The following is a 13033-nucleotide window of genomic DNA, read 5'->3' as shown; positions in this document are numbered from 1 at the left end:
ATTCAAACTGCTGACTTTTTGGTTAGCAGCCCAGGCTCTTAACCACTGTGCCAGCAGGGCTCCAATATATGAGATACGCTATTATAACGTAAGCTCTTTTTAAGTAGGAAAAGTTCACAATAAGATAACAATAGAAAGTATAGTACAGTACACACATAAGCCAGTAATATAGGAATTTATGACTATCAAGACATACGTTACAGGTTATACATGCACTATACTGCTATACGCCTGGCATGGCAATCATTTTGTATACAAAAGACATGAGATACATGTTACATGCAGGAGGCTGTTGCATTTGCTATGTTTGGTCACATCCGCTATGTCCCGTTCTCCGATCAGGACTTCTGAACTCTATTATAACCTTATGGGACCACAGATGCATATGCACTCAGACGCTGCCCAAACAGACTTTATGCGGTGCATGACTGCATACTACACTGAAGGAACTTTCTACCAGAGGGGTTTGAAAATTTGTTGTTAGCTGCCCTATTTCAACTTATGGTGACCGCAAGTGTGCAGAGTATAACTGCTCCACAGGGTTTTTAAGGCTGTGACCTTTCCCAAGCAGATGGCTAAGCCTTACTTCTCAAGTATCTCTGGGTGGGTCTGAACCACCAACCTTTCGGTTAGTAATCCAGCACTACCCAGGAACTCCTTTGAAAATCTGTACAGGTTATGAAGTGTCAAATTTTATCTTGGTGTGTGTAGTCTGCCACGGTCATTTTGAACCCGTCAACTTGATGTTACCCACAGTTGAATTTTTGCCATTTATGTTTTTATTCAATCACTTGTGCAAGTTATAAAACATAAAGAGAACCTGTATTTTAAAATATTCTCTTTAAATTTCAGACATGATCCAGGTTTCAAAATATCAGCCAGATGTACTTATATCTAAGACATACACAGAGTCTTCTAAGTGTTTTCATTTCATAAAACTAAGTTAACTTAAAAAGCCAGTATTTTCATCCCATGTCACAAATTATTTACCATAGACATGTAGCTAACATTCAATTTTTAATCTTGCAAAAAGCAGGAACATAAATCTTGTTAAAATGTCAATTTCTGTTTGTAGGAAGACTGAGGGGTCTTTTTGCAAACAAGTAAGAACAAAGAAAAAGGAATGGGAGCATATGGAGAAAGGTCTGGGGGAAACCAATTATATTATGGTTAAGCTTGACAACAAAAAAGACACAAATCCAGGAAGCAGAATATCTGGGAGTTAATTCTGTCAGTATCCTTAAATCACCCTGCTTTAAACTGCCTTGGAGCTCAACAAAATGCTTCTAGCACTTCCTGTTCTAACATAACACAAATTTAGATTTCAAATTTCAATATGCTACATGAAACTTTTTTTTTTATATTTTTAATCACAAGCCCAACACACACTTAAGAATACTGAAGTACTAAAACAATCATTTCAGGGCCTTTGTGTTTGAGATACTGTTATTATTTCTAAATCAATCAATTCATGTTAAGGTATCCAGTGGTTTGCATTCTGACAGTTAACAGTTTGATTTTAAGGTAGACCGTAAGTACTATAACCATTGATTGTTAAGAATTCAGTACTTCATAATAAACTAGAACTAAATATAAAGGTTCTTACAAATTGTGATCACTAGATTTCATAATGCTTTTTACCTTGCACAATCATGTACACATCAAAACCAAAAACCAAACCCTCTGCCGTTGAGTCGATTCTGACTCATAGCGACCCTATAGGACGGAGGAGAACTGCCTCCTAGAGTTTCCAAGGAGCGCCTGGCGGATTCGAACTGCCAATCCTTTGGTTAGCAGCCGTAGCACTTAACCACTATGCCACCAGGGTTTCCACGTACACATCAAGTTCTGATTTATTCAAATAACTAAGTACCACCCACTCACAGACAATCTTCATGTTATGTACTCCTTATTCTAAACCCTACACTAAGACAAGGGTTGTACACTTAGATTTACATAATCACAGGTAAAGGCAGCTATTTCTCATTTTGTGATAAACTGCCATTTTTTACTTATGTAATCCCTCCCTCTGCTTTTCATCCTGGTACTTATATTCTAAAACTACATTATTAGTACATGGGTCCAGGTAAGCTGCCATCCTTGGGAGTCTATTAATCTTTGGGAGCCTCATCGTCACCTAGTCAAAAGCTGATTCACCCAAAACTGCACCACAATCAGAGGCCAAGTCAACAGGCAATTAGATGTTACACCTATCTCAATCCTTCAGTAACTCACTGCTTACTACCAGAATGAGTGATTTCCTTACGTTCCTGCAAGGAACTGCATAAGCCAGCTCTTGACTACTTTTCCAACTTCATTTCCTTCTCCCACCTCATGTTCTCGTCATTCCACTTCTTTCAGTTCTCAACCATGCCAAGTTCTTTCCTGCCCCATCCTCCTTGTCTCTTACAATGTTACATGGCCTCTCCTGGAAGGCCCTTTTAAGACTGCAGTAAACACATCTCCTCGGATAGTACCTAGGAGGCAGCCACCCTGGATTCAATTCTGCACACCAGTAAGAAGCAGTATAACAAGATTCTGCACGCTATAGTTTAACGGTTCTCGAAGGGTCATCTGTAGGCCAGAGGGTTCGTGAGGTCAAAACTATTTTCATAATGATACTAGGATATCAGTCTTTTTCATTATGTTCACATTTGCACTAATGTGAGTAAAACTGCCAGCACCCTTAGCATGAATCAAGAGAGTGGTTACAATCTGTACTGGTTAGTCCTTGTATTTTTCACTGCCATGGACTCAACAGTAAAAACAGACAATTCCATTTTCACTTAACAATGTCCTTGAGGACGCAGTAAAAAGCATCAATTTTATTAAATGATCCAGAGTACGTGTCTTTTGAAAGCTCTGCTTGACAAAATGGGAAGTACATGCAAAGCACTTCTTTCTCCAAGAAAAGCAGGTACCCAGCTGTCATAGGGGTGATCTCAACTAGTCACTGACACACCATTTTTACATGTAAGAATGACTGATAAACTACCATCATGTCAAATGCGGGTATCGGCTGACAATCTCTTGGACATGAAAGAAACAAGACTGTCACTGCAAATAAAACCGATAGTATGTAGCCAGTGATAAAATTCTAGCTCTTAAGAGGAAATCAGAACTTTGGAAAACTTGTACCACTCATGCTGAGTTTAACAACTTCTCAGTACTTAAGACTTTTCTGAGGAGACTGGTGGTAACATTAACAAATGTGTTTTTAAAATATCTGTATACTGAAATAGGTTAACATGCGAAGATCTGCATAACAGTGATCCAGTATTTCCCAAATGACCAATGCGTGATGTTACAAAATCGGGCATGGGTGAAAGATCCATTCAAAGTGCAAAGCAGGCTAATGGAATTTAATGTAACAGAGTAGGAAAAATTCATTGAGATGATTTCCGATTCCGTGTGGCAACTAACCTTTAAGATACCACCCTTGGGAGTTTTTGTGAGTTATCATAGAACAACATCCACAATTATCTGGAAAAAAAAAACCAACTATTAAGATTCTTCTCCTTTTCCAACAATACATCTGTTAAGGATGGATTTTCTTCATACAGTTCATCTAAAAGTCTTCTGATGGCTGAATTCAGAAGCAGATATGAGAATTAAGCTGTTTTGAACATCAGGCACTTAAAGAGACGCAAAATTGTAAAACATCCTATCAAAATTCCAGCTGTTTTTTTCTCTCCCCCTTTGGCAGAAGTTGACAAGCTAATCCTAAAATTCACATGGAGAGGCAAGGAACCCAGAATAACCAAAACAATCATGAAAAAATAAAGTTGAAGGGCTCACACTTCTGATTTCAAAACTTGATACAAAGCTACAGTAATCAAGATAATGTGCTACTGATATAAGGCTAGACACACAGATCAACAGAACTGATCAGGAAGTCCAGAAATAAACCCATACATTTACGGTCACTTGATGTCAACAAGGGTGCCAAGAGAATTCAATGAGGAAAGAATAGTCTTTTAAGCAAATGGCGCTAGGACAACTTGATATTCAAATGCAAAAGAATGAAGTTGTATCACTACCTAACTCCATAAACAAAAATTATAAAGTACATAAATACTATAGATCACAAACCAAAACCACGGCTGTCGAGTCGATTCCGACTCATAGCGACTGTGCCAAAAAAAAAAAAAAAAAGATCCTATAGGACAGAGTGAAACTGCCCCATAGAGTTTCCAAGGAGCGCCTGACAGATTCAAAATGCCAACCTTTTGGTTAGCAGTCGTAGCAGTTAACCACTATGCTTCCAGGGTTTCCATGGACCACAGACCTAAATATAAAAGCTAAAAGTATAAAGTACTTAGAGAAAAAAGAAAAACAAAAACATAGGACTAAATCTACACGACCTTGGATGGTTTCTTAGCTGTGACACTCAAAGCACAAGTGACAAAAGAAAAAAAATAAGACTTTATCAAAACTAAAAAGAACACTATTGGGAAAATAAAAAGAAAAACCCCAATGAATGGGAGAACACGCCTGCAAATCATACATCTGATAAGAGTCAAGTATCAGAATAAAGAATCCCGACAACTCAATAAAAAAATAAACTACCCAATTAAAAATGGGCAAAGGAACACCAAAAGCAAGAGTAACAGAGAATTGATGAATTGGATTCCATCAAAACATTTTTTGTGCATCAAAGGACTCTATCAAGAAAATGAAGACATAACCTACAGAATGGCAGAAAATATTCAGAAACTATGTATCTGATAAAGGTTTAATATCTAGAATACATAAAGAACTCCTACAACTCAACAACAAAAAGACAACCTAACTACAAAATGCACAAAGAGCTTGAACGAGACATTTTTCCAAAGATGCCCACATGCCCAATAAAGCGTATGAAAAAATGTTCAACATACTCAGTCATTAAACCAAAAACAAACAAACCAACCCATTGTTGTTGAGTCGATCTGACTCATGGCGAAAGAAATGCAAATAAAAACCACAAGGAGATAAATCCCACCTCACATCCACTAGAATGGTTATGATCAGAAAAACAGTAACTTCAAAGTGTTGCCAAGGGTGCAGAGAAAACTGGAACCCTCCTGCACTGCTGCTGGAAACGTACAAGGGTGCGGGGGCTGTGGAGAACAATTTGACGGTTTATCGAAAAGTTAAACACAGAATTACCATTTAAAGACCAAAACCAGCTGCTGTCAAGTTGGTTCTGACTCGTGGTGACCCCGTGTGTGTCAGAATAGAACTGTGCTCCATGGGGTTTTCTTTTTTTTATTTATTGTGGTGAAAATATATACAATAAACATGAGCCAACTCAACAATTTCTACATGTATAATTCAGTGACACAGATTACATTCTTCATGTTGTACAACTATTATCAATACCCTTTTCCAAATCATTACACCACCATTAACATAACCTCGACGCCCCCACAAGCAAAAGCTTCCTCTTTCCCCCTCCCACCCGACGCTGCTAACCACTAATAATCTTTGGTTTGTATGTACCTGCTTATTTCACGTAAGTGAGATCATAAAGTATTTGTCCGTTTGCAAAAGGATTATCTTGCTCAGCATAATGTATACAAGGCTCATCCGTGTTGTGACTTGTATCAGGACAGCACCTAACAACACCATCACACTGTATACGCTACATTTTGTTTATCCATTCATCTGTTCATGGACGTTTCAGTTGTTTCTACCTTTTGGCTACTGTGAAGAGTGCTGCAATGAACAATGACAGACAGGTTTCTGTTTTCATTCCTGCCTTCACTTCTTCTGGGTATACACCTAGGACTGGGATTGCCGGGTCATATGACAGTCCCAAGATCAACTTTTTGAGGAGCTGACAAACTATTTTCTACAGTGGCAGTACCATTTTACATTCCCACCAGTAATGGCAATTTTTTTGTTATATGTTTTAAAGTAAAATTTTTAAAAACGTGGAAAAATGGGCAAAGGAAATAAGTAGGCATTTCTTAAAAAAAGATACAATGCACATGAGAAGATGCTCAGTATCATTAGTCATCAAGGAATGTAAATTAAAACCACAATGGGGTACCACCTCACACCTACAGGCACGGTGGGAATAAAAAAGACAGACAAGTATTGGTGAGGATGTAAGAAACTGCAGCTCTCACCCACCGCTGGTAAATGTAAAATGGTGCAGCCAGTCTGGAAAACAGCTTGGCAGTTCCTTTAAACGTTAAACATAGAGTTACCATATGACCCAGAAGCCAGGGATACACCCAAAAGGACTGAAAATATGTCTACACAAAATCTTGCACATAAATGTTCATGGCAGCATTATTCACAATACCCAAAACCAAAACCAAACCCAGTGCCGGCGAGTCGATTCCAACTCAGCGACCCTATAGGACAGAGCAGAACTGCCCCACAGAGTTTCCAAGGAGCGCCTGGCAGATTCAAACTGCCAACCCTTTGGTTAGCAGCCACAGCACTTAATCACTACGCCACCAGGGTTTTCCTTATTCACAATAGCCCCCCTAAAGCACAAACAAAACCCCCAAATATCCATCAACTGATACATATATAAGTAAATGTATTTACAAACTGGGATATTATTGAGCAAAGAAAACAAAAGGGAGGAGCTACTGATACACACTACATGAATGAACCTGGAAAACATCACTCCAAGTGAAAGATGCCAGGACCCCAAAGGCCCCATGCTATATGATTCATCTGCAGGAAATGTTCAGAACAGGCAAATCCATAGGAACAGAAAGTAGACTAGTGGTTACCAGAGACTAGGGGAAGAAGAGCATGGGAAGTGGCTGCTAATGGGTGTGGGTTTCTTTTTGAGCGGGAGAAGGTAAATATGTATAGCTATAACTATGTGGACATCAAAATAACATTCAGCACCGGTGAGTCACCATTACGAATGCAACCTATGACTGTTCCCTTGTACTGAACAATGAATGAAACCGATAAAACCGAGTAACTTCCTGCTCTGATTCAAAGTGACCGCCACAGGATATCCCCACAGGCACACATCAAAACGTTATTAAGCATCTGAACACACAATTTCACTTCCTGGTAGATTTTTATACATGGCAAATGATATTTTCACCTTTCAATTTTTCAATGAAATGTGTCCAAAAAAGATAGGACAATCAAAAATCAAATCAAAACATGATTTGATTGTGTCCCATTGGGAACAACCAAATATTTAATGACATCTTTTCCGATGAAGTCTCTGAATCAAAGAATGTAGCCTCCTTACTAAAATATTTCGACAAGGTTAATAATTTGAGTCACTGCTGCTGAAATGCATTTTACCAAAAGATCTGCACGGTTGTTTTTTCTTCTGACATTTCACATTCCTTACAGGGTTGCTACGAGTTGGAATCGACCTAATAACGGCAAAGGGTTTTTTTTTTTTTTTTTTTAATGATCCCTTCCCTCTTGCTAACCTCAGAGGCTTATGTACGGCAAACAAGCTTTTGATTATAGTCTAACGGTATACTAGACCAGCAAAGTTCTCTGTACTAAGATCCCAGGAAAAGATGTACGAGATTTTATTTGAAGATAGCCACCTGACACTACAGCTTTAACTTAAGTTCAGTTACCTCCTACCATGGGACTACTTCGTTGTACTAGAAACAATGGAACGTTTGGAGGAGAGTTCATTCGGCAACCACCAAAACAATTAATACAAAGCACTCCCTGAAAAGCCAGATGGAGTTACAGGTGACGCGTCCTTAAAAGATTTTAACACTATAAATACCATGAAAAGTACTTAAGAAAAAAAAGAGTTGTATAAATTATCTGGGAATCATATATATATGTGTACACACGTACATACATATATACTTACATACATATACATACATATGGAAACCCTGTGGCATAGTGGTTAAGAGTTCAGCTGCTAACCAAAAGGTCAGCAGTTCGAATGCACCAGGCGCTTCCTGCAAACCCTACAGGGCAGTTCTACTCTGTCCTATAGGGTCACTACGGGTCAGAATTATGCTCAGAAAAGTACTAAACCCATCACAGCATTTGTTATCTGAAAGTAAACTTTTAAAATAAATTTGACATGACAAAGTCACGATGACGAGTATTCTACTAGGCAAAGTTGTATATGATATTTAATTAAAACAAAGGTATGGTTTCTAGCTGAGCCATTTTCTGACCCTTTACCCACAGTCAAGCTGACTCAACAGCTTAGGATCACAAAATATCACAGCCTAGAAAAACAAGCACTCAAAATTTCTCAAGTATATCATCATTTGCAAGCAAACATGTCAGTGAGCTTCCAGAAGTCTGCACACTGAATCTCTGAAGAATGGCTAGTGCATGGTATCAAGGAATTACCTCCTTTTTTGAAGCTGGTAAAAAAAAAAAAAAAAAAAAAATGTCCACAAATTATAACATTTCCTGGTTCATAATAAAGGTAAGTAATTTAAAAACAGAATGCAAAGATCAGGAATAATTTAACCTCTTCAAAGTATTATTTACTTTAATCATCACTACACTTAAAAATAGAGAAAATGGAGTAGGATCTAGAAAGATGAGGTACTGAGGGCATAGGAAACAGACTAAAACTTACTCTATCCCTCTTGAGATAAATTTAACACAGTCCTGTAACAAACGAGTTTAAATATGTGTGAAAAGGCTGAGAGGTGACCTGTTACATCTGGGTCTTTAAGAGGATGCAGATTAAGAGAAAGATAAAGCAGAATGGATTTCAATCAGACATAAACTTATTTACTTGACTAGGCTCACTATCCCAAAAATTTCAAGTGGTAAATAAGCAGGGATCTTCAGGCCATTCTCTTAGGTAGTTTGAATTCAGGTAGTCTAGGTAGGTGTTACCTGTAACTTGATTATCTGGGGGCAGTGGTGGTTCAGTGACAGAATTCCCACCTTCCAAGCAGGAGACTAGGGTTTGATTCTCGGCCAATGCCCCTCATGTGTAGCAACCATCCATCTGTCAGTGGAGGCTTTCCTGTTGCTATGATGCTAAATAGGTTTCAGTGGAACTTCCAGACTAAGACCGACTAGGAAGAAAGGTCTGGAAATCTACGTCTGAAAATCAGCCAGTGAAAACCCTATGGATGGCAAAGATCTGATCTGCAACCTGTTGGGTATGGTTTAGGACCGGGTATTGTTCTGTTGCGCACAGGGTCTCCATGAGTGGAAGGCTGATTTGCCGACAGCTAACAACTACCTGAATTAGTTGGTATTACATTTTTTACATAGGTAGTGTTTCGTTCTGTTGTACAGAAGGTCACTACGAGTCAGAACTAACTCGAGGGCACCTAACAATGACAACATAGGATGGGAGTCCCTGGTGGAGAAGTGGTTAAGCACTCTGCTGCTAACCGAAAAGTGGGCAGTTTGAACCCGCCAGCTGCTGGAGAAAGCTATGGCACTCTGCCTTCATAAAGATTAACATTTACAGGCTTAGAAACCCTATGGGGAAATTCTACCCTATCCTATTGGGTCACTATGAGTTGAAATCAACTTGATGGTATCAGATTTTGTTTTGGTTTGGGTGGTGAAACGGTTAAGTGCACAACTACTAGCAGAAATACTGGTGGTTCCAACCCACCCAGAGTCACCCTGGAAGACAGGACTGGAGATCTGCTCTGGAAAGGTCACAGCCTTGAAAACCCTTGAAAGCTCTATTTCCCACACATGTGGTCGCCATGAGCTGGAATCAACTCGACAGCAACTAACATAGGATATGACACAGACCCACCCTTCAAAAGGCACAGAAGGAAATAAAGAGAACAGAGAGAAAGAAGCAAGAGCTGTGTGGTTCAGGCTTCCAAAAAAGGTTGCATCCCTCTTTCCATATGGGCATTTGGGGTGTGGACTATTTGGTGACTTGAAAAGCCTCAATCTGATGCCTTTAAATTCAAACTGATAATCAATTTGAGACCTGTCATGGCTGTCACCTTATGTTCTCTTGTCCATAAGGTCTCTCTGAGTGGGAGCCTATTCGGCAGCACACAACAAGGCTGTCACCTATCTTTCCCCCATACGTACTTATGACTTGGCGCTGCATCACACAAGAGGCACCCATATCTCTACACAAGCTTCTTTCAGCCTCTGATTCTTCCCCCATTCTTGTGATCCCGCCCCCCAAACACTCTGACGTAGAGGGATGATAAAAGGATGAGTAAGCATGTCATGTTGTAGCTGATCTTGGTCAAAGAGCACAGACACTGGCAGTGGCGGTGGAAAACGGAGGCGAGGAAGCAGAACAGAAAGCGTGGCTAGCGAGTTCACCCAATGAGCGCGCAGTTACAAGCTTTACTATCGCAGTTGTTACCTCTTTCTGCAATCGCTACAGACTTCAAGCTCTCCCTTTTCTTCTACAGAAACACGAAAAGATAAACGTAATTTCTCCATGTTTCTGGTTGTCAAAAACAATACTCAATCTGATGCATGGTTAATTTCAACCATTGTTTTCTCATAACGACAGGAATCTATTCGTTTTCTGACACCCTGTCTACTCCCCACCCAACCACAGACCACCTCTATTCAGCAAAAAGGCAACTGCCAGGAACTATTTCAAATGTATGTCAGTCTTTGAAAAAAACTTTTTAATCACTTCAACAACCTGGTTATAAGTACCTGACCTTATTTTTTCCCGAAGAAATATAGGACACCAAAAGAGCAGCAATCTCTTTTTCTTTACCTCCCTATTTTGGCCGCTGACAGTATCTAGAGGGCTTCCGAAGCACTACCTATGACAGCTCTTTCAGGTTTCTTCAGTAGGAAACTGGCCCTCTGTAGCCAAACGTCCTTAAATCCCTAGCTTTCTCTAAAAGGTTTATGTTCAGCACAGATAGAACCCAAGGTGCTGTTTCCTTTGTTAACATTCCTCACTCTTTTTTATTTTTCTTAAAGACTACCAGCAATGACCAAGAGAGCTTGCAGCTAAAAGGTTCAGAGAGACAGGTGTGACTCCTTCCTTGTGGAAGCGCCCTGCAACACGGTCCGGCAGAGCAGCCAATGAACGCCCATCTCAGCCTCAGACTCGCACCAGGAAAGCCTCCCTCTCCTTCCCGCCCAGCACCCCTCCGAACCTCTCCCGCACGCCCCGCGCCCTGCACGCCCCTCCTGCTCCATGTCACCCGCTGCCCCTTCTGCCGCCCAGGCCGCCACCTGTCCGCCGCGCCCAGGCGGCGCCGCCCCGCAGTCGCCTGGCTCCCGAGCCCCCGCGGCCAGCGACGCCCGTGTCCCCGGAGGCGCCGCCGGCCGCTACCTCCGCTCAAAATGGTGGGCGCCGCGGGCCGCCTGGTTGTGAAACGCGCGGCGCGGCCCGCCCGCCCGCCCGCACATGGCGGCGCCGGCCCCAACTTGGCAGGCCCCACAGGCCCGAGGAGGCGCCCCGCCCGGCGGCACTCACCCACAGACCGGTAGCCCAGGATGGCGATCTTCCGGGACTTGGACTGCGGCATCTTCTCTGCCTCCCAGCCCGGCCCGAACCTCACCACCCGCGGCGGCGGCTCGTGCAGCTGCTGCTCTGGGCGGCGGCGGCGGCGGCGGCGGCTGGGAGCCACATACAGGGCGCGGCGGCGGCGGCGGCGGCTCTCGCGCTCTCCCCCGCCGGGCCCTCACTCCAACCGCCCGGAACCGACCGCGCGCCCCGCCCCGCCGCGCGCACACGTGACCACCCGCTGGCCCCGGCGGCTGCCGTCACGGCGCCGCTTGTCGCCCCGCCCCCCTCCTCCGGAAAAGTCAGGCGGCTGCGTGCGGGGTGCGCTTTACTTTAAAGGGAGAAAAGGGACGCAGAATTTCCCCCGGAAAAGTCACGACTTAAACTCGCTGCGTCATTACCCACCCACCGTCTTCCGCCGCTTACTAATTACGCCAGCTCTCCCCAAGCGCTGATTGGACAGCTCCGACCCCTGGACGGTGACGCGACGGAAACTCCTGCTCCTATTGGGAGCGGCGGGGAGGAGGAGCCAAAGGCAAGGCTGCGGTTTGGCCGGGAAGCCTCCCGCCTAGGAGCTAAAAATAAATGCGGGCTGCGAACGCGCTGCTGGAAGCCAGCGAGGTTGGAAGGCGTTGAAGACGAGAGATGTAGCTCCGCGGTGATTGGCCGGGAGCGGCGCGGAGGCGGGGCCTAGGGGGGCGGAGCGGCGGGAAGGCCGGCAGTTGGCCAACGAGCGCGGAGAACCCATTGAGGCGCGACGCGTGGGCCCCTACCGCACGGCCTTGTGGGTTGGGAGGTGGTCCCTGTCGCTGTTTTTTCTTTCCTCTTCGGTCAACATTAGTTTGAGGACGTAGGTGACTAAGCATCATCCAGCGTTGAAGAACCAGGAGGAATGGGATCAACGTTAGTTCAGAATGCCACGAACTTCTTTGAAAAAGTGTGTACCTCAGTCAACGATGCTGACCTCAACCCAACTGACGTTAGGGAGTCATCACTCCTTCCAGGAAATGGTAGTCCAGACTGAAAAGTCAACACAACATTTGAAGACGTGTGTGTAATACAGTGGATATATTGAAGATTGGTCATTCTGAGGCATGGAGATGCGGATCACTCCCAGAAGAGGGAAAGTGGAGCGGGCGGGCCTTAAGGCCCTGGAGGTTGGCCCCATGTGAGAAAGGAAGTGGGCTCAGCGAGGAACTCTGGACTGGCCTCCAGTCTTGGGCTGTGCAGTGGTTGTAAATTGTTCTCAACTGTTACCGGTCCTTCAGGTCTCACTCAGTGCAACAGTGAGAAATGGGTTGGGTGAAAGTGAAAGAAGAAGACTATTTGGTTGGCCAAGCGAAGGAGCACATGGGAACATGCGTTACCAAGATGGCTCCCTGATCAGCGGGCACAGGGGTTTATATGGGGAGGAAAACAGAGTGGGGGCTCTTTTTCAGGGCTTGTTCAGAAACTTGGTCCATCATGGTTGGTGGACCACTTCTATGATAATGTCATCATCTGCTGAACACAGTTACACTGGGATTCAGTGTTCTCAAGATGGCCACAGCAAAGGGAAAATGGTGACTAAGCGCCTCCCAGGCCCCCCACCTCATCAGCGACATCTCTGTAATATGTTGCCAGGAGGACAAGTTGAGGCTG

The 13033-nt window shown here is 43.2% G+C and overlaps 1 protein-coding gene across 1 annotated transcript in view; it reads right to left on the bottom strand.

The window, feature by feature from the left end:
• RHEB (Ras homolog, mTORC1 binding) overlaps positions 1-11769 on the bottom strand; it is a 75503-nt gene extending 63734 nt beyond the window's left edge. Inside the window, exon 1 of the mRNA XM_049861886.1 lies at positions 11363-11769. Coding sequence (XP_049717843.1) covers positions 11363-11414 — 52 coding nt within the window. The 5' untranslated portion in view covers positions 11415-11769. The remainder of the gene's footprint in view (positions 1-11362) is intronic.
• Between the last annotated feature and the right edge of the window lie 1264 nt (positions 11770-13033).

Source organism: Elephas maximus, chromosome 20 (genome assembly GCF_024166365.1).
Source record: "Elephas maximus indicus isolate mEleMax1 chromosome 20, mEleMax1 primary haplotype, whole genome shotgun sequence".
NCBI lineage: Eukaryota > Metazoa > Chordata > Mammalia > Proboscidea > Elephantidae > Elephas > Elephas maximus.
This window is presented reverse-complemented; position numbering and strand designations above follow the sequence as displayed.